The sequence below is a fragment of the Lampris incognitus genome, chromosome 12 (assembly GCF_029633865.1).
Source record: "Lampris incognitus isolate fLamInc1 chromosome 12, fLamInc1.hap2, whole genome shotgun sequence".
NCBI lineage: Eukaryota > Metazoa > Chordata > Actinopteri > Lampriformes > Lampridae > Lampris > Lampris incognitus.
The window spans coordinates 4,046,847-4,069,109 of NC_079222.1; the positions used below are offsets into that span (position 1 = coordinate 4,046,847).

At 51.1% G+C, this 22,263-nt stretch overlaps 1 protein-coding gene across 1 annotated transcript in view; it reads left to right on the forward strand.

The window, feature by feature from the left end:
* Nucleotides 1-255: 255 nt before the first annotated feature.
* musk (muscle, skeletal, receptor tyrosine kinase) overlaps nt 256-22,263 on the forward strand; it is an 84,179-nt gene continuing 62,171 nt past the window's right edge. Inside the window, exons 1-6 of the mRNA XM_056291174.1 lie at nt 256-478; nt 1,885-2,050; nt 5,811-5,962; nt 6,913-7,040; nt 9,430-9,571; nt 11,182-11,306. Of these exons, the coding sequence (XP_056147149.1) occupies nt 256-478; nt 1,885-2,050; nt 5,811-5,962; nt 6,913-7,040; nt 9,430-9,571; nt 11,182-11,306 (936 nt within the window). The remainder of the gene's footprint in view (nt 479-1,884; nt 2,051-5,810; nt 5,963-6,912; nt 7,041-9,429; nt 9,572-11,181; nt 11,307-22,263) is intronic.

Genomic DNA, 22,263 nt, shown 5'->3' on the forward strand with positions numbered 1-22,263 from the left:
ACAACCTCAAGTTCTTCATAGGGTCCTGCTGACAAATATCCACTACAGACACCGACTGACTGAAACACATGACTCCATCTGAGGCAGGAATGCGGAGAATTTCAAACTGTTTGGCTGAAAAGATGCAGCTGTTTTCAGTCGGGCGGTGTTGTGGGACGAGTGAGGCAGCAAGGTTCATTCTGTGTTCAGCTCGAATTTTAGCTGAAGAACTATTCAAATGACAGAAATTAATTGTCTCTCCCCTGGGAGCGCCGGATGGAGGAGGCAAATGAGCAGAAGCAGTCCAAGTACCAGGAGCCGGTGGATCGGTGCTGGATGAGAGGTGGGAAGATGCGTTGTGGGCCCATGGAAGTGGGGTGTAGAGGCTTTGTCGGCTGCCCACTGTGCAAACTCTGCACTGCACTTGGCATCACTGGGACTGCAAAAAGGAAAGCCATCAAGACTTCCATGGAGGCTGCACAGAGGGGCCTCCAGATGGGTTTCGATCAGAAGGAGTGACCTGTGGGCCAATGCTGCTGGGGCACAAGCCGTGGCCTGATCAACCCTGGCCGGGTCGCCTGAGCGAGGCCGTATGATGTTGGAAGATTGAAAAAAAAATTCTCTTTTTCAGAAAACCATTACTTAGTTTGTCAAGCCATTCCATTATCCGAACTGCTTATCCTGCTCTCAGGGTCGTGGGATGCTGGAGCCCATCCCAGCAGTCGTTGGGCGGCAGGCGGGGAGACACCCTGGACAGGCCGCCAGACCATCACAGGGCCCACACACACACACACACACACATTCACACCTAGGGACAGTTTAGTACAGCCGAGTCACCTGACCTACATGTCTTTGGACTGTGGGAGGAAACGGGAGCCCCCGGAGGCACGGGGAGAACATGCAAACTCCACACAGAGGGCGACCCGGGATGACCCCGAGGTTGGACTACCCCGGGGGCTCGAACCCAGGACCTTCTCGCTGCGAGGCGACCGTGCAAACCACTGCACCACTGTGCCGCCCAGTTTGTCAAGCAGTTTGTCTAAAACATAAATTACTATCCAGCCTTTAAAATGTGTGTCATCTCATCTTCTACACAGTGCTTTTGTTTTATTCCATGTTAGCAGAAGTGACATCAAGTTGATAGGGCTCGTACAACCTTTGTCACTATGGTAACCACGCAAAGACACCAACAACAAAAAGAGAGTCACTTAACAGGACAATCCAAAAGAGTGTTCTGTTGATTCATATTAGATGTTTTGGTGACATTAGTATATATCTCTTCCACTTCCGGTGTGGGAAGATGGCGGCGTGAATTCGCATTTGCGGCGGCCTCACCCAGTACCGTCCATGCAGTGTCTTTGTCAGTGTCTGCATCTAAGTTTTGTCTTCATTTGATGGCTGGGAGAGCTGGTGCTGGATTGGCTGGGAGAGCTTAGTCTGCTTCGTCTGGTGGGCCTAGGGACCACAGCCTCTGCCTGGAGCTGCACCCAAAGAGGAAATGCCGAGGGCGGTCTGCTGGGACGTGGAAGCTGGGCGGGCTAAGCTAACTGCTAGCCCATGCAGGCATCCTGGCTGGCCTTCGTTCTCCTGGACAGTGATTTCCTGTTTAGTTTGGATATATGTGTTAGTTTGGGTTTGTGTGTTCTTGTAGTTTTTGGATGTGTTGTTGTCTTTGTGTTGTACTACTGTGGGCTGGGGAAACGGCATTTCGCTTCATTTCATGTACACAAGTGCTTGAAGTGAAATGACGGTGTTCCTGATTCCTGATACATCCTGGCATTTTAGAAAATGAGATTTTTCAATCCTGCAAGCAGTTTAATCAGGTATACTAACAATGAGTAGTCCATCGTAGGCACTACAGTAGTACGGACATTCCGACACAACCTGTGTTGTCTCACTGTGCAGGAGAAGACCTTACCTTCTGTCCTTGTCCTATATCTCCAGCCCCCCGGATCATCACCCTTTTAGAGACGGTGGATGTCCTGTTGGATCACAATGCCACATTCATCTGTGAGGTGGAGTCCCGCCCTCCTGCTGACATCACCTGGACCAGGAACAACCACCAAATCCTGTAAGAGAAAACAACTATCAACTACTCACCATATGCTCTTGTCTCTATTAGAATTAACAATTGTTTGGTTTTGCTAAAGGAAATAAAAACGGTTTAGTAGACCAAACAATTGTGCAGCAAGAGGTTTATGGTAATTTCACATCCACACATCCAGCTCTTTGTACCGAGAGAATTACAGAGCTTTGGAAATGGTGCAAATTTAACTGCCTCATTCTCTTGATGCAAATGTAGAGAATTCAGGGGAGCAGCTGGGACGCGAACCCGGGTCGCCCGCACCATGGGCGACTACGTTAACCAGTCAACTAAAGGGTCCGACCCGTTAGCCAACTGGCTAGTGAGTCTAGTCATCCATGGTTGTTACTCTACCCCCCTCCTACAGGAAGCATGTCCCCACACTTCAGCATATCAGCTCCCTCACGCCTCAGGGCACACATGCTCCCGATGGCCTGACGCCGGTCTCACCATCCCACTTCTGACAACAATGTAGTGAATTCAGGGGCAGCTGGGAACCGCCGCAGCCGGGACGTGAACCCGGGTCACCCGCACCACGGGCGACTGCGCTAACCAGTCAGCTAAAGGGTCCAACCCGTTAGCCAACCGACTAGCAAGTCTACACATTCATGCTCGTTACACTAAGTCAGAATAATTTGGGCCTCTCTTTACACCTGGCATTAAAATGTGTCTGGGGTGATGGCTCTGTAACGGGCTACGGGTTAAACCATGTAAGAATACAGGTATAAATACACCCATGACACACAAAGGATTCACTGTGATCCGATTGGTTAAACAACCTCTGGAGGTGGTCAGGAATGCATTGTGGTCACATTTGAAAAGGGTGTAAACACATTTGAGTTTCCGGTCCACATTCAACGTCTTTGTAAGCAGAACCACATATTTGGTGGTGCACACATGGAGACACAGCTGGATTAGTGGAAAGTATCTGGCCGCAGTATCGACACCATCAGGTGAAAGCAGTTTTCAACCAAACAGGCGACTAAACTGATGAACTGAGAACTCCATTCTGTCAAATTATGAAACACTTGCACAGGAAGACTTAAATCTCCAACCAACACGATTTTTTATTATCGATTGTTGTATTATTTACATTAAATTTCAAACATAGCTTTATATAGTTTTAAGGCAGTTTAATGTAAAGTTCAGCTAAATTAGTTGACTGAACATCTTGTCACCCAGTCTGTGGTATTTGTGACTGTTTCTCTCATATTTTGCATGGTGCATACTTCTGAAATCCAAGAGTCTTGGCATAACAATGCAAATATTGTATTATAATATTCGAGAGGTAGTAATTAATAACCTAGGCTTGCGTGATGACCCAGTCTCGCGGAATGACCTTCTCAGATCGCCAGCTATGATTGGTTGCAGACCGCTTAGTGTCAGTGCTGCAGACAGACCCTCCTAGGATTAGTGGCAGGAAACCAACAAGCAGCAGTGAAAACAAAGACAGCCTTTCCCGCTGTGATGGAATGGGTTTGATCAACTCAGAGCAGACTGTCTCCGTGACCTGTTTCTTTACTTTCTCGGTTGTCCTCCACTCTTAACAGTGAACTACAGTAACTGTCCCACGTGAGTGAGGTTGTTTGGATGAACTTGGCTTCTGTGTATAGCCCCTAAAGCAGGGGTGGGCAAGCTTATCCAGAAAGGGTCGATGTGGGTGAAGGTTTTTGTTCCAGCCAAGCAGTTACACACCTGATCCCACTAACCAACCAGGAGAGTCTTTGCTGAGGAACTTGATTAGGAGGCACAGGTGTGTAACTGCTTGGCTGGAACAAAACCCTGCACCCACACTGACCCTTTCTGGATAAGACTGCCCACCCCTGCCCTAAAGCCTCCTACGGACTGTACGATTTGGGCCGTCTCAGATGAAAAATTACTAAACGTGGTGATATCTTTGGTCGTGGCTCCAAAACGGTGGTCCTGTGTCTCACTGTGAGACAGGCTCAAAGTCTCAAAAGTCTGACAGTGTCAGAAATTTAGGATGACCATCTCACAATGTGACCGCTGCTACGACCTACGTCTACTAACCGACCAATAGAAATGCAGCACAGAATGACGCACTGATCGACGCTAAACACAAACAAACACACTGTTAGCATCTGTGACCCAAATGCGATGGAGTCAACAAAACGAGCAACCAAACGAGCTGCGGCGACTATTGAAAGGACTGGATTCCTGCTTGGCGTCATGTTGCTCTGCCAGCGCGTAGATTGACTACGGGCGCTGATGACGTTTTTATGGGCTTGCGTCGTAGCCTGCGATTCAGTTGTGTTACCATCGTACAGTCTACATACATCACACTTGATGTCGTACCCAAGTTTACTAGATCCATATCGCACAGTGTGGCTTGCAACAAACTTACAGGACTGCTAAAACCGCACAGTCTGTAGGAGGCTTAATTATCAGGAACTTAACCCAAGCGCAGCAAATTTGCTTCTGGATCACTTTTCAAGCTTTGTACACATGGAAATAACTGTACTGTGACTCACAAATCCTAATTTACACAAAGTTCTGTTGACATGGTGAGTGGGGATTTTTCTGAAATGCTTGTTGTAACGATCCAGTTACGTATTCCTCCGAATCTATGTTAAACTAACACATTCCAACAGGTTCTCAACGTTTTTGCGTGATTATTTGCGAAGATGTGTACATGTATGGGCTTCTTTCCCTGCACCGGTAGCCATGTTCCACATTAAACTGCCTCAGTTCACAAAGCATTCTGGGAATTTCCTTCGGCCACTCTGTTTGAGGGGTAAGTGGCCGAAGCCTGCTGAATGGGGCAGGGTTCAACGTCGGAACGTTTAATCCCACCCATCCCTTAACCTGACCCTAACCCCAACCCTGCTTGACCCCGCCCGAACCCAAGCCCAAACCAATGAAATCGATGTTTAACCGCTCCCAAAATCAACGTTTAACCCCTCCCTAATCGACATTTAACTCCGCCCAAATTCGGCCGTGAAACGAATCAAATCAAACAGTGGGTGGGATTAAATGTTTGACGTTGAACCCCACCCTATTTTTTTGGGGGGGGGGATTTCACTCCTTTTTCCTCCCAAATTATACTTGGCCAATTACCCTATTTTCCAAGCTGTCCCAGTCACTACTCCACCCCCTCTGCCAATCCGGGGAGGGCTGCAGACTACCACATGCCTCCTCCCATACATGTGGAGTCGCCAGCCGCTTCTTTTCACCTGACAGTGAGGAGTTTCACCAGGGGGACGTAGCACGTGGGAGGATCACAGTATTTCCCCCAGTTCCACCCCCCCCCGAACAGGCGCCCCGATCGACCAGAGGAGGCGCTAGTGCAGCGACCAGGACCCGTAGACACGGCCAATTGTGTCTGTAGGGACGCCCGACCAAGCCGGAGGTAACACGGGGATTCGAACCAGCGATCCCCGTGTTGGTAGGCAACGGAATAGACTGCTACGCCACCCAGATGCCCAACCCCGCCCCATTCTGCAGGCTGCAGCCAGGTTTACTCGCTCTGTTTGGAGTCTGTATCTGGAAACGCTTTGTTTGGAGGGTCATTTAGTAGGCTAGATGACCACCACCCCTTGAGCCTCACAAGAAATGGACACCCTACCCTATGTGGCCGTGTGCAAAATGCCTGCCAAGTGGTAGGGCCAAGGGGGGCAATTGGGTTGGGCAAAAAAGACACAAGGACAGCTGCTACCCATCTAAATAGCTAATATTTAATATGCACACTTTCCCTCTCTTTCTCTCGTCTCTCTCTCATCCGGTCCAGTTATTATGATCCGCGTTACATTACCAGAGAGCAGGGCCAGATGCTGATCATCCCTAACGTCAGGGAATCAGACAACGGAGAGTACTGCTGTCTGGCCAACAACGGCATCGGAGATCCGGCCAAAAGCTGTGGGGCGCTGCAGCTTAAGATGAGTAAGTCCACTTCCTGTCAAGTCTGCGGTGGCGCTTTGGTTCAGTCTGTAAGACCAGGGACCTGTCCGGCCCACGGCTCAGGGGTGTTGTCTTTTTAGAGTCTTTGGATTTTGTTTCAAACTTGAACCCGACTTGTCCATTGGTTTTGGTCCAGAGAGGATGTGGGCACCTGCTAAATGAAAAAGATGATGCAGCCTGTTTAAAACATGATGCCTGCTGGGAGGAACCCAGAGAACCAGAACCAGGTTCTCTTCATCAATAAACCCTCTGTCTGTCTGTTTATATGCTTTCCTTTCTCTCTCTCTCTCTCTCTCTCTCTCTCTCTCTCTCTCTCTCTCTCTCTCTCTCTCTCTCTCTCTCTCTCTCTCTCTCTCTCTCTCTGTCTGTCTGTCTGTCTGTGTCTGTCTGTCTGTCTGTTTGTCTGTCTCCATCTGTCTGTCTCTCTCTCTGTCTGTCTGTATCGCTCTGTCTTTCTCTGTCTCTCTGTCTTTCTCTGTGTCTATCTCTGTCTTTCTGTCTCTGTTTGTCTGTCTGTCTCTCTCTCGCTGTCTGTCTATCTCTCTCTCTTTCTCTCTGTATATCTCTCTATGTCTGTCTGTCTATCTGTCTCTATCTCTCTGTCTGTCTATCTCTCTCTCTCTGTCTCTCGATCTCTCCCTGTCTGTCTCACTCTGTCTGTCTATCTGTCTCTATCTCTCTCTGTTTGTCTGTCTCTCTCTCTTTCTCTCTGTATATCTCTCTATGTCTGTCTGTCTGTCTGTCTGTCTCTATCTCTCTCTGTCTGTCTATCTCTCTCTCTCTGTCTCTCGATCTCTCCCTGTCTGTCTCACTCTGTCTGTCTATCTGTCTCTATCTCTCTCTGTCTGTCTGTCTGTCTATCTCTCTCTCTGTCTCTCGATCTCTCGCTGTCTGTCTCACTCTGTCTGTCTATCTCTCTCTCCCACCATCAGAGCCTCAGATTAAACGCCACCCCACCAATGTGACTCTGCTGTTGGACTCCAAGGCGGTTTTGCCCTGCGTTACCCTCGGCAACCCTAAGCCAGACATCACCTGGCTCAAAGATGATGAGCTGGTCAAGGTGCTCCTGTTTTACTTTTAACACATCCATGGTTTTCCTTTTATTTTGTTTCCAGCAACAATAACCAGCTAATTAAATATTGATTATTTAAATAACTAAATACTGATGATTGAAATGGTTATTTAAATAACTAAATATTGATTATTTAAATATTGATTATTTAAAAGGGGTCCAAGGCAACACACTCAAAATAATTAACCAATGACCCCATCGTTCGCTGCCTCACAGTGACCTGCAGGAGGGATGGGACCAGACTCAGAGTCAGTCTTGAGTTTTGTCCCAACACTAATAGCAGTGTGACTTGATGATTCACTCAGCTTTAAACTCTACTCACTGTTTAACAAAATGAAGACATCATTGAAATTGACTCCCCAGCGTGGCCAGGGTTAGCATTACTATTCCCTGCTGTGTGGCGTGTCGAGCATCTTTCATCCCCCACCTCGTACCCGACTAATGAAAGTAAAACCCGTCTGCAGGCATGCTGTTAAATAACAGGTGGAACAATGACACATGTAGACGAACGTGTAGAGGAACATGTAGATGAACGTGTAGAGGAACGTGTAGAGGACCATGTAGAAGAACGTGTAGAGGAACGTGTAGAGGACCATGTAGAAGAACGTGTAGAGCAGGGGTGTCAAACTCCAGGCCTCGAGGGCCGCAGTGTCTGCAGGTATTTGTTGCAACCGTGCACTACACCACCGGATTTAACTAATTAGCTCACCTCCTGGATCAAGGAGGGAAAGGAACTAGTGTAATCAGGTGGTGTAGTGCATGGTTGCAACAAATACCTGCAGACACTGCGGCCCTCAAGGCCTGGAGTTTGACACCCCTGATGTAGAGGGACATGTAGAGGAACATGTAGAAGAAAGTGTAGATGAACATGTAGAAGAAAGTGTAAAGGAACATGTAGAAGAACGTGTAGAGGAACATGTAGAAGAACATGTAGAGGAACATGTGGAGGAACATGTAAAGGAACATGTAGATGAAAGTGTAGAGGAACATGTAGAAGAACATGTAGAGGAACATGTGGAAGAACATGTAGAAGAACATGTGGAGGAACATGTAAAGGAACATGTAGAAGAAAGTGTAGAGGAACATGTAGAAGAACATGTAGAAGAACATGTGGAGGAACATGTAAAGGAACATGTAGAAGAAAGTGTAGAGGAACATGTAGAAGAACATGTAGAAGAACATGTGGAGGAACATGTAAAGGAACATGTAGAAGAACGTGTAGAGGAACATGTAGAAGAACATGGAGGAACATGTAGAGGAACATGTAGAAGAACGTGTAGAGGAACATGTAGAAGAACGCGTAGAGGAACATATAGAGGAACGTGTAGAGGAACATGTAGAGGAACATCTAGAAGAACGTGTAGAGGAACATGTAGATGAACGTTTAGAGGAACATGTAGAGGAACGTGTAGAAGAAAGTGTAGAAGAACTTGTAGAGGAACATGTAGATGAACGTGTAGAGGAACATGTAGAGGAACATGTATAGGAACATGTAGAAGAACATGTAGAGGAACATGTAGAGGAACATGTAGAGGAACATGTAGAAGAACATGTAGAGGAACATGTAGATGAACGTGTAGAGGAACATGTAGAGGAACATGTAGAGGAACATGTAGAAGAACATGTAGAGGAACATGTAGAGGAACATGTAGAGGAACGTGTAGATGAACGTGTAGAGGAACATGTAGAAGAACGTGTAGAGGAACATGTAGATGAACGTGTAGAGGAACATGTAGAGGAACATGTAGAGGAACATGTAGAAGAACATGTAGAGGAACATGTAGAGGAACATGTAAAAGAACATGTAGATGAAAGTGTAGAGGAACATGTAGAAGAACATGGAGGAACATGTATGATAACATGTAGAAGAACATGTAGAGGAACATGTGGAGGAACATGTGGAGGAATGTGTAAAGGAACATGTAGAAGAAAGTGTAGAGGAACATGTAGAAGAACATGGAGGAACATGTGGAGGAACATGTAGAAGAACGTGTTGAGGAACATGTAGAAGAACGTGTAGAGGAACATGTAGAAGAATGTGTAGAGGAACGTGTAGAGGAACATGTAGAAGAACATGGAGGAACATGTGGAGGAACGTGTAGAGGAACATGTAGAGGAACATGTAGAAGAACGTGTTGAGGAACATGTAGAAGAACGTGTAGAGGAACATGTAGAGGAACATGTAGAGGAACAGGAAAGAGACTTTCAGCTTCTCTCTTTTTTCTGTCGTGTGCTCATACAGAGGTTACCACTTCTGGAAAAGTCACGAGCTAAGATACATTTCAACAGTTATGGTGTTCCTTTGTGGAAGAAAAGGTGATTTTGTCAGCGTGACAGTAAAATTAGACTGATCATAGCCATCTTGTCTTTCTCCCAGGTCAGCGACCGCGTCAGCATCCTCGACTACGGGGCCCTGAAGATCCATCACATCCAGAAGCAGGATGCAGGGCAGTACCGCTGTGTGGCCAGAAACAGCTTCGGCTTGGCTTTCTCAAAGCCGGTCACCATTGAGGTGCAGGGTGTGTGTCTTACCGGCTCACGGTCACTCCTCTCTGCTCGCCATGTGCAGCTGACCACCAGCAAAAGCCCCACCCGCTCTTCCAGGATGGGCTTTGCTGCTTTAATTAGGGTGGCTGTGTTTCCATCCACCCTGTGAGTCAGTCACTTTGAATAAGGTTCAGACAAATAATTAGATATCACAAAAAACATGCAAATTAAGCTGTATTTCCATCAAGACCAGTTAAAAAAATAAGGGCGTCCGGGTAGCGTGGTGGTCTACTCCGTCGCCTGCCAACACGAGGATCTCCGGTTCGAGTCCCCGTGTTTCCTTCAGCTTGCTCGGGCGTCTGAGGGGGGAAGCCGGATGTGGGTGTGTGTCCTGGTCGCTGCACTAGTGCCTCCTCTGGTCAGTTGGGGTGCCTGTTCGGGGGGGAAGGGTAACTGGGGGGGATAGTGTGATCCTCCCACGTGCTACGTCCCCCTGGTGAAACTCCTCACTGTCAGGTGTATTGGAGGAGGCCTGTGGTAGTCTGCAGAGGGGGTGGAGCAGCGACCGGGACGGCTCAGAAGAGTGGGGTAATTAGCCAGATACAACCGGGGAGAAAAAGGGGGGGAAATTATCAAATAAATAAATCAAACCCTGGATGTGTTTTTACATTGACAGTGATGGTGGGTGGAGGTGAGGGGGACAGCAGGCGGAGGCAGAGGGCAGCCGGTGGCCAGCGAAGCGAGGCGAGGCCGAGATGGTGTCGAGCGGCAGGCAGGGAGTCAAACGGGGAAACGGGCCGGCATGCAGTTATGCGTGGCATGTGCAACACACCCTGGAGGGGCAGGTGTGGTTTTCCTCCCGGGTTAAGGTCGGAGTGCGGGTCAAGAACCACCATCACCTCTAATGCGTTCCTACATCGCTGGTGGATACAACACGTTCGGCTCTTCGACCCCACCTCACCCCGTCCTGGCTGCTCCTCCCCATGTGCTCTGCATGGACCACAGGGTATGGTCACAAACCAAAACCAAAATAATGTCAGGGTCTCAGGATGCTTCCATATTTTCCTTTTTTCTTTTTTCCTTTGGATTTCCCCCCCCTTTGTATCCGGCCAATCACCCCACTCTTTGGAGTTGTCCCAGTCTCGGCTCCACCCCCCTTCGGAGGGCTGCACACTACCACATGTCCCGGCCGCTTCTTTTCACCTGACAGTGAGGAGTTTCACCGGGGGGGGGGGCGTAGCACGTGGGACGATCACGCTATTCCCCCCTCCACCCTGAACAGGCGCCCCCGACAGACCAGAGGAGGCGCTAGTGCAGCGACCAGGACACATATCCACACCCGGCTTCCCACCCGCAGACACGGCCAATTGTGTCTGTAGGGACACCCAACCAAGCCGGAGGTAACACGGGGATTCGAACCGGCGATCCCCGTGTTGGTAGACAACGGGATAGACCGCTACGCCACCCGGACGCCCCATATTTACCATCTGCCAACGCTGGCTCTCAGTTAGAGGAGGGACACCACCAGTCAATGACTTGTGAGGGAGGTCTGTCCACGAGAGGCCACTATGGAGGTGGGACAAAGTGGCTGTTTTGGTTAATGTGTGTGTGTGTGTGTGTGTGTGTGTGCGTGTCTCCTCAGCTCCCGTGCGGATCTTGCGGGTTCCTAAGGAGAAGAGAGTGGCGTACGGCGCCCAGATCTCCCTGGAGTGCAACGCCACAGGAAACCCGACCCCCACCATCACCTGGCTGGAGAACGGAAACACTGTGAGTACTGTTCAGGGCCCGGTGTGCTGCCGGTCCAGATGGAAGAAACGTGCCTCTCACACGGTGTAACAATTAGACGGGGGGGGGGGGTTTACAAATTGGTACAACCTCTCTGGGCATGAAAGTCATTTGTGACATTTGGTTTTCCTGTGTCCCACGCCCACACTGAAGAAACAGGCTGTTTCGTGTGTGTGTGTGTGTGTGTGTGTGGAGGGGTGGGGGTGGGGGTGGGGGTGGGGGTGGTTTAACATAATAGCGTCATTCATGAGCAGCTCCTCGTGTTTGTCAGTGTTGCTGGCCCCGCCCCCTCCCTTGATCGAAACAATGGGGGAGGCCACCTTGCTCCAATCATGGGCAGCCCATGTGACATCACTCTGGGGACCACTTCTGATTGGCTTGTTCAGATGACGTCATCTAGTCCTATAAAAGAGCTGGTGAAACGGAGGTGTCAAAACGTAAGGATGGCGCTCCTCGGTGACAGCAGAATCCACCCGAAGGCTGGACAAATCTTGTTTTTCAAAATGCCCCCCCCCCTTAACCTCAGAATAGTACACAGTGACATCATGAGAGCAGCAACAGAAGTACAACAGCATACAATTACAACAGTGTAACGAGCAGCACACAACTGCACAATGGACAGAACAGGACAATGGAACAATAGGTCACCAGTGTAAAACTGAAACAGTGCCAGGATCCATCCATCCATCCATCCATCCATCTATCCATCCATCCATCTATCCATCCATCCATCCATCCATCCATCCATCCATCCATCCATCCATCTATCTCTCTATCCATCCATCCATCCATCCATCCATCCATCCATCCATCCATCCATCCATCCATCCATCCATCCATCCATCTATCTCTCCATCCATCCATCCATCCATCCATCCATCCATCCATCCATCCATCCATCTATCCATCCATCCATCCATCGATCCATCCATCCATCCATCCATATATCTCTCTATCCATCCATCCATCCATCCATCCATCCATCCATCCATCCATCCATCCATCCATCCATCATTCCATCCATCCATCCATCCATCTCTCTATCTATCCATCCATCCATCCATCCATTCATCCATCCATCCATCCATCCATCCATCCATCCATCCATCCATCCATCCATCCATCCATCCATCCATTCATCCATCCATCTATCCATCTATCCATCTATCCATCCACCCATCCATCCATCCATCCATCCATCTATCTATCTATCTATCTATCTATCTATCTATCTATCTATCTATCTATCTATCTATCTATCTATCTATCTATCTATCTATCTATCTATCTATCTATCTATCATACTCTACTCTCTGTTGTAGTGCTTAAGTTCATCTCACACATCAGTCCACATGACTTACACCAGAAGCATGTGGACACATGGTCCACACAACAGAAGCGTGTGGACACATGGTCCACACACCCAGAAGCATGTGGACACATGGTCCACACACCCAGAAGCATGTGGACACATGGTCCACACACCCAGAAGCATGTGGACACATGGTCCACACACCCAGAAGCATGTGGACACATGGTCCACACATCCAGAAGCATGTGGACACATGGTCCACACACCCAGAAGCATGTGGACACATGGTCCACACAACAGAAGCATGTGGACACATGGTCCACACACCCAGAAGCATGTGGACACATGGTCCACACAACAGAAGCATGTGGACACATGGTCCACACACCCAGAAGCATGTGGACACATGGTCCACACACCCAGAAGCATGTGGATACATGGTCCACACACCCAGAAGCGTGCGGACACATGGTCCACACACCCAGAAGCATGTGGACACATGGTCCACACACCCAGAAGCATGTGGACACATGGTCCACACACCAGAAGCATGTGGACACATGGTCCACACACCCAGAAGCGTGCGGACACATGGTCCACACACCCAGAAGCATGTGGACACATGGTCCACACACCCAGAAGCATGTGGACACATGGTCCACACACCCAGAAGCGTGCGGACACATGGTCCACGCAACAGAAGCATGTGGACACATGGTCCACACACCTAGAAGCATGTGGACACATGGTCCACACACCCAGAAGCGTGCGGACACATGGTCCACACACCCAGAAGCATGTGGACACATGGTCCACACACCCAGAAGCATGTGGACACATGGTCCACACACCCAGAAGCATGTGGACACATGGTCCACACACCCAGAAGCGTGCGGACACATGGTCCACACAACAGAAGCGTGTGGACACATGGTCCACACAACAGAAGCATGAGGACACATGGGCCACACAACAGAAGCAATGTGGACACATGGTCCACACACCCAGAAGCATGTGGACACATGGTCCACACACCAGAAGCGTGTGGACACATGGTCCACACACCCAGAAGCATGTGGACACATGGTCCACACACCCAGAAGCGTGTGGACACATGGTCCACACACCAGAAGCATGTGGACACATGGTTCACACACCCAGAAGCGTGCGGACACATGGTCCACACACCCAGAAGCATGTGGACACATGGTCCACACAACAGAAGCATGTGGACACATGGTCCACACACCCAGAAGCGTGCGGACACATGGTCCACACACCCAGAAGCGTGTGGACACATGGTTCACACACCCAGAAGCGTGCGGACACATGGTCCACACACCCAGAAGCGTGTGGACACATGGTCCACACACCAGAAGCATGTGGACACATGGTTCACACACCCAGAAGCGTGCGGACACATGGTCCACACACCCAGAAGCATGTGGACACATGGTCCACACAACAGAAGCATGTGGACACATGGTCCACACACACCAGAAGCATGTGGACACATGGTCCACACACCAGAAGCGTGTGGACACATGGTCCACACACCCAGAAGCGTGTGGACACATGGTCCACACACCCAGAAGCGTGTGGACACATGGTCCACACACCTAGAAGCATGTGGACACATGGTCCACACACCTAGAAGCATGTGGACACATGGTCCACACACCCAGAAGCGTGCGGACACATGGTCCACACAACAGAAGCATGTGGACACATGGTCCACACACACCAGAAGCATGTGGACACATGGTCCACACACCAGAAGCGTGTGGACACATGGTCCACACGCGTGGACACATGGTCCACACACCCAGAAGCATGTGGACACATGGTCCACACACCTAGAAGCATGTGGACACATGGTCCACACACCCAGAAGCGTGCGGACACATGGTCCACACAACAGAAGCATGTGGACACATGGTCCACACACCAGAAGCATGTGGACACATGGTCCACACACCTAGAAGCATGTGGACACATGGTCCACACACCCAGAAGCGTGCGGACACATGGTCCACACAACAGAAGCATGTGGACACATGGTCCACACAACAGAAGCATGTGGACACATGGGCCACACAACAGAAGCGTGCGGACACATGGTCCACACAACAGAAGCATGTGGACACATGGGCCACACACCAGAAGCATGTGGACACATGGTCCACACACCAGAAGCATGTGGACACATGGGCCACACAACAGAAGCGTGTGGACACATGGTCCACACAACAGAAGCGTGTGGACACATGGGCCACACAACAGAAGCATGTGGACACATGGTCCACACAACAGAAGCGTGCGGACACATGGTCCACACAACAGAAGCATGTGGACACATGGTCCACACAACAGAAGCATGTGGACACATGGTCCACACACCAGAAGCATGTGGACACATGGGCCACACAACAGAAGCGTGTGGACACATGGTCCACACAACAGAAGCGTGTGGACACATGGGCCACACAACAGAAGCGTGTGGACACATGGGCCACACAACAGAAGCGTGTGGACACATGGGCCACACACCCAGAAGCATGTGGACACACTGGCCACACACCCAGAAGCATGAGGACACATGGGCCACACAACAGAAGCGTGTGGACACATGGGCCACACAACAGAAGCGTGTGGACACATGGGCCACACAACAGAAGCATGTGGACACATGGGCCACACACCCAGAAGCGTGCGGACACATGGTCCACACACCCAGAAGCATGTGGACACATGGTCCACACACCCAGAAGCATGTGGACACATGGTCCACACACCAGAAGCATGTGGACACATGGTCCACACACCCAGAAGCGTGCGGACACATGGTCCACACACCCAGAAGCATGTGGACACATGGTCCACACACCCAGAAGCATGTGGACACATGGTCCACACACCCAGAAGCGTGCGGACACATGGTCCACACAACAGAAGCATGTGGACACATGGTCCACACACCTAGAAGCATGTGGACACATGGTCCACACACCCAGAAGCGTGCGGACACATGGTCCACACACCCAGAAGCATGTGGACACATGGTCCACACACCCAGAAGCATGTGGACACATGGTCCACACACCCAGAAGCATGTGGACACATGGTCCACACACCCAGAAGCGTGCGGACACATGGTCCACACAACAGAAGCGTGTGGACACATGGTCCACACAACAGAAGCATGAGGACACATGGGCCACACAACAGAAGCAATGTGGACACATGGTCCACACACCCAGAAGCATGTGGACACATGGTCCACACACCAGAAGCGTGTGGACACATGGTCCACACACCCAGAAGCATGTGGACACATGGTCCACACACCCAGAAGCGTGTGGACACATGGTCCACACACCAGAAGCATGTGGACACATGGTTCACACACCCAGAAGCGTGCGGACACATGGTCCACACACCCAGAAGCATGTGGACACATGGTCCACACAACAGAAGCATGTGGACACATGGTCCACACACCCAGAAGCGTGCGGACACATGGTCCACACACCCAGAAGCGTGTGGACACATGGTTCACACACCCAGAAGCGTGCGGACACATGGTCCACACACCCAGAAGCGTGTGGACACATGGTCCACACACCAGAAGCATGTGGACACATGGTTCACACACCCAGAAGCGTGCGGACACATGGTCCACACACCCAGAAGCATGTGGACACATGGTCCACACAACAGAAGCATGTGGACACATGGTCCACACACCAGAAGCGTGTGGACACATGGTCCACACACCCAGAAGCGTGTGGACACATGGTCCACACACCTAGAAGCATGTGGACACATGGTCCACACACCTAGAAGCATGTGGACACATGGTCCACACACCCAGAAGCGTGCGGACACATGGTCCACACAACAGAAGCATGTGGACACATGGTCCACACACACCAGAAGCATGTGGACACATGGTCCACACACCAGAAGCGTGTGGACACATGGTCCACACGCGTGGACACATGGTCCACACACCCAGAAGCATGTGGACACATGGTCCACACACCTAGAAGCATGTGGACACATGGTCCACACACCCAGAAGCGTGCGGACACATGGTCCACACAACAGAAGCATGTGGACACATGGTCCACACACCAGAAGCATGTGGACACATGGTCCACACACCTAGAAGCATGTGGACACATGGTCCACACACCCAGAAGCGTGCGGACACATGGTCCACACAACAGAAGCATGTGGACACATGGTCCACACAACAGAAGCATGTGGACACATGGGCCACACAACAGAAGCGTGCGGACACATGGTCCACACAACAGAAGCATGTGGACACATGGGCCACACACCAGAAGCATGTGGACACATGGTCCACACACCAGAAGCATGTGGACACATGGGCCACACAACAGAAGCGTGTGGACACATGGTCCACACAACAGAAGCGTGTGGACACATGGGCCACACAACAGAAGCATGTGGACACATGGTCCACACAACAGAAGCGTGCGGACACATGGTCCACACAACAGAAGCATGTGGACACATGGTCCACACAACAGAAGCGTGTGGACACATGGGCCACACAACAGAAGCGTGTGGACACATGGGCCACACACCCAGAAGCATGTGGACACACTGGCCACACACCCAGAAGCATGAGGACACATGGGCCACACAACAGAAGCGTGTGGACACATGGGCCACACAACAGAAGCGTGTGGACACATGGGCCACACAACAGAAGCATGTGGACACATGGGCCACACACCCAGAAGCGTGTGGACACATGGTCCACACACCAGAAGCATGTGGACACATGGTTCACACACCCAGAAGCGTGCGGACACATGGTCCACACACCCAGAAGCATGTGGACACATGGTTCACACACCAGAAGCATGTGGACACATGGTCCACACACACCAGAAGCATGTGGACACATGGTCCACACACCAGAAGCGTGTGGACACATGGTCCACACACCCAGAAGCGTGTGGACACATGGTCCACACACCCAGAAGCGTGCGGACACATGGTCCACACACCCAGAAGCATGTGGACACATGGTCCACACAACAGAAGCATGTGGACACATGGTCCACACACACCAGAAGCATGTGGACACATGGTCCACACACCAGAAGCGTGTGGACACATGGTCCACACACCCAGAAGCGTGTGGACACATGGTCCACACACCTAGAAGCATGTGGACACATGGTCCACACACCCAGAAGCGTGCGGACACATGGTCCACACAACAGAAGCATGTGGACACATGGTCCACACACACCAGAAGCATGTGGACACATGGTCCACACACCCAGAAGCATGTGGACACATGGTCCACACACCTAGAAGCATGTGGACACATGGTCCACACACCCAGAAGCGTGCGGACACATGGTCCACACAACAGAAGCATGTGGACACATGGTCCACACACCAGAAGCATGTGGACACATGGTCCACACACCAGAAGCATGTGGACACATGGTCCACACACCAGAAGCGTGCGGACACATGGTCCACACAACAGAAGCGTGTGGACACATGGTCCACACACCAGAAGCATGTGGACACATGGTCCACACACCTAGAAGCATGTGGACACATGGTCCACACACCCAGAAGCGTGCGGACACATGGTCCACACACCCAGAAGCGTGCGGACACATGGTCCACACAACAGAAGCATGTGGACACATGGGCCACACAACAGAAGCGTGCGGACACATGGTCCACACAACAGAAGCATGTGGACACATGGGCCACACACCCAGAAGCGTGCGGACACATGGTCCACACAACAGAAGCATGTGGACACATGGTCCACACACCCAGAAGCATGTGGACACATGGGCCACACAACAGAAGCATGTGGACACATGGTCCACACACCAGAAGCATGTGGACACATGGGCCACACAACAGAAGCGTGTGGACACATGGTCCACACAACAGAAGCGTGTGGACACATGGGCCACACAACAGAAGCGTGTGGACACATGGTCCACACAACAGAAGCGTGTGGACACATGGTCCACACACCCAGAAGCGTGTGGACACATGGGCCACACAACAGAAGCATGTGGACACATGGTCCACACACCAGAAGCATGTGGACACATGGGCCACACAACAGAAGCGTGTGGACACATGGTCCACACAACAGAAGCGTGTGGACACATGGGCCACACAACAGAAGCGTGTGGACACATGGTCCACACACCCAGAAGCGTGTGGACACATGGGCCACACAACAGAAGCATGTGGACACATGGTCCACACACCCAGAAGCATGTGGACACATGGGCCACACACCCAGAAGCATGTGGACACATGGTCCACACACCCAGAAGCGTGTGGACACATGGTCCACACACCCAGAAGCATGTGGACACATGGTCCACACACCCAGAAGCATGTGGACACATGGTCCACACACCCAGAAGCATGTGGACAGATGGTTCACACACCCAGAAGCATGTGGACACATGGTCCACACACCCAGAAGCATGTGGACACATGGTCCACACACCCAGAAGCATGTGGACACATGGGCCACACACCAAGAAGCGTGTGGACAGATGGTCCACACACCCAGAAGCATGTGGACACATGGTCCACACACCCAGAAGCATGTGGACACATGGTCCACACACCCAGAAGCATGTGGACACATGGTCCACACACCCAGAAGCATGTGGACACATGGTCCACACACCCAGAAGCATGTGGACACATGGTCCACACACCCAGAAGCATGTGGACACATGGTCCACACAACAGAGGCGTTGTGGCACCCTGCAGCTGCAGAGCGTCCCATGCAGAGGGAGGGGTGAGCAGACCAGACCACCGGGCCAGGCAGGCAGCACATGTCCAGACTGTCCTTACTGTCTGTTTCCAGGCACCGAGTCTCACTGTGAAAGGTTTGAATCCCTGAGATGTGGAATTAGTCACTAAAGTTGAACGTTATCTATATGGACCTGGTGCACTGGGACGTGCCATGTGACTAACGACTACGACCAACGTGCTTTGCTGTTACACTTTTGTCCATACCTGCAGAAGCTGATGTGGACTTCAGCGAGTCGAGGACGGTGCAGATGTGTGTCCAGAACTGAGACGCTACCTCTGGTTTACTGCTGGAGAAGCTGAGGAGGTCCAGATTTGGATTTTCTGAGATTTTGAGATACTTTACTGATCCCCGTGGGGGCGTTACACTCAGCATGTAACCCATCCTAGCTGTGTAGCTAGCAGCAGTGGGCAGCCGCCGTGCAGCTCCCAGGGGCCAACTCCGGTTCGTCTTGCCATGCCTTGCTCAGAGGCACGGACCGGAGTACTAACCCTAACATGCATGTCTTTTTGATGGTGGCGGAAACCGGAGCACCCGCAGAAAACCCACCGCAGACACGGGGAGAACATGCAAACTCCACACAGAATACGAGCTGGGATGACCCCCGACGTTGGCCGACCCCGGGGTTCGAACCCAGGACCTCCTTGCTGTGAGGCGGCAGTGCTAAGCCCTGGGCCACGTGCCGCCCATTTCATCCAGTCCCCAGTCTTTGTCTTTGTTTGCTGCTTTCAGCAGTTTGCGGTAAACAAGGTTCACCTGTGACTGTGACAGAGACCCCGGTCACAACACGGCTCTGCATGACACCAGAGGAATTGTGGGTACCCCACCCCCACCCCCACCCCCACCCCCCCCCCCGATGTCCACGTTTCTCCAACAGCGAACCGATTAGCACCATTCCACCCAGACTAAACGCTTGGTGGTGGAGCATGTGCACGTGAACGGGCCTGGACAACGACGTGCACACACACACACACACACACACACACGCAGGAATGCACGTGCACACAATACAAACACACACCCGTACAGAAATCCACAAGCACGCACGAGGAGAACAACAAGTCTCTTCTCACAACACACACACACACACACACACACACACACAGACACACACACAGACAGAGTTGAATGTCCTGGCTGCTGAGCTGTGGATCAGCGGGGGATCAGCGGGGTAAACAGGGCAGGAATTCTCATTATGGTGGCGGCACACTGGGCAGACGGGCTCTGGTCAGCCGGTAATACAACAATAACACACAGGGCATCTACACCACTTATGGCCCATTAAAGGGCTCGGCGGGGAGCCATTACGAGTTTAGTGTTGTCTGTCTGTCTGGCTGTCTGTCCGTCTGTCTGTCTGTCTGTCTGTCTGTCTGTCTGTCTGGCTGGCTGTCTGTCCGTCTGTCTGTCTGTCTGTCTGTCTGTCTGTCTGTCTGTCTGTCTGTCTGTCTGTCTGTCTTTCTGTCTCTGCATCACTCTGTCTTTGGCTGTCCGTGTCTGTCTTGCTGTCTGTGTGTGTGTGTCTGTCTCTGTGTGTCTGTCTCTGTGTGTCTGTGTGTGTCTGTCTCTGTCTGTGTGTCTGTCTCTGCATCACTCTGTCTTTGGCTGTCCGTGTCTGTCTTGCTGTGTGTGTGTGTGTGTGTGTGTGTGTGTGTGTGTGTGTGTGTGTGTGTGTGTGTGTGTCTGTGTGTCTCTGTGTGTCTGTGTGTGTCTGTGTCTGTCTGTGTCTGTCTCTGTGTGTCTGTGTGTCTGTCTGTGTGTCTGTCTCTGCATCACTCTGTCTTTGGCTGTCCGTGTCTGTCTTGCTGTGTCTGTGTGTGTGTGTCTGTCTCTGTGTGTCTGTGTGTGTGTGTGTGTGTGTGTGTGTGTCTGTGTCTGTCTCTGTCTGTGTCTGTTTCTCTGTCTGTGTCTGTCTCTCTGTCTCTGTCTGTCTGCCAGTCTGTCTGTGTGTCTGTCTGTGTCTGTCTGTCTGTCTCTGTCTGTGTGTCTGTCTCTCTGTCTCTGTCTGTCTGCCAGTCTGTCTGTGTGTCTGTCTCTCTGTCTCTGTGTCTGCCAGTCTGTCTGTGTGTCTGTCTCTCTGTCTCTGTGTCTGCCAGTCTGTCTGTGTGTCTGTCTCTCTGTCTGTGTCTGTCTCTCTGTCTGTGTGTCTGCCAGTCTGTCTCTCTGTCTGTCTCTCTGTCTGTGTGTCTGCCAGTCTGTCTGTGTGTCTGTCTCTCTGTCTGTGTCTGTCTCTCTGTCTGTGTGTCTGTCTCTCTGTCTGTGTGTCTGTCTCTCTGTCTGTGTCTGTCTCTCTGTCTGTGTCTGTCTCTCTGTCTGTGTGTCTGCCAGTCTGTCTGTGTGTCTGTCTCTCTGTCTGTGTCTGTCTCTCTGTCTGTGTGTCTGCCAGTCTGTCTGTGTGTCTGTCTCTCTGTCTGTGTCTGTCTCTCTGTCTGTGTCTGTCTCTCTGTCTGTGTGTCTGCCAGTCTGTCTGTGTGTCTGTCTCTCTGTCTGTGTCTGTCTCTCTGTCTGTGTGTCTGTCTCTCTGTCTCTGTCTGTCTGCCAGTCTGTCTGTGTGTCTGTCTCTCTGTCTCTGTGTCTGCCAGTCTGTCTGTGTGTCTGTCTCTCTGTCTCTGTGTCTGCCAGTCTGTCTGTGTGTCTGTCTCTCTGTCTCTGTCTGTCTCTCTGTCTGTGTGTCTGCCAGTCTGTCTGTGTGTCTGTCTCTCTGTCTCTGTCTGTCCCTGTGTCTGTGTAGTATGTATATTAAAGTGTGTTCAGATGTTGGCCTCAGCACC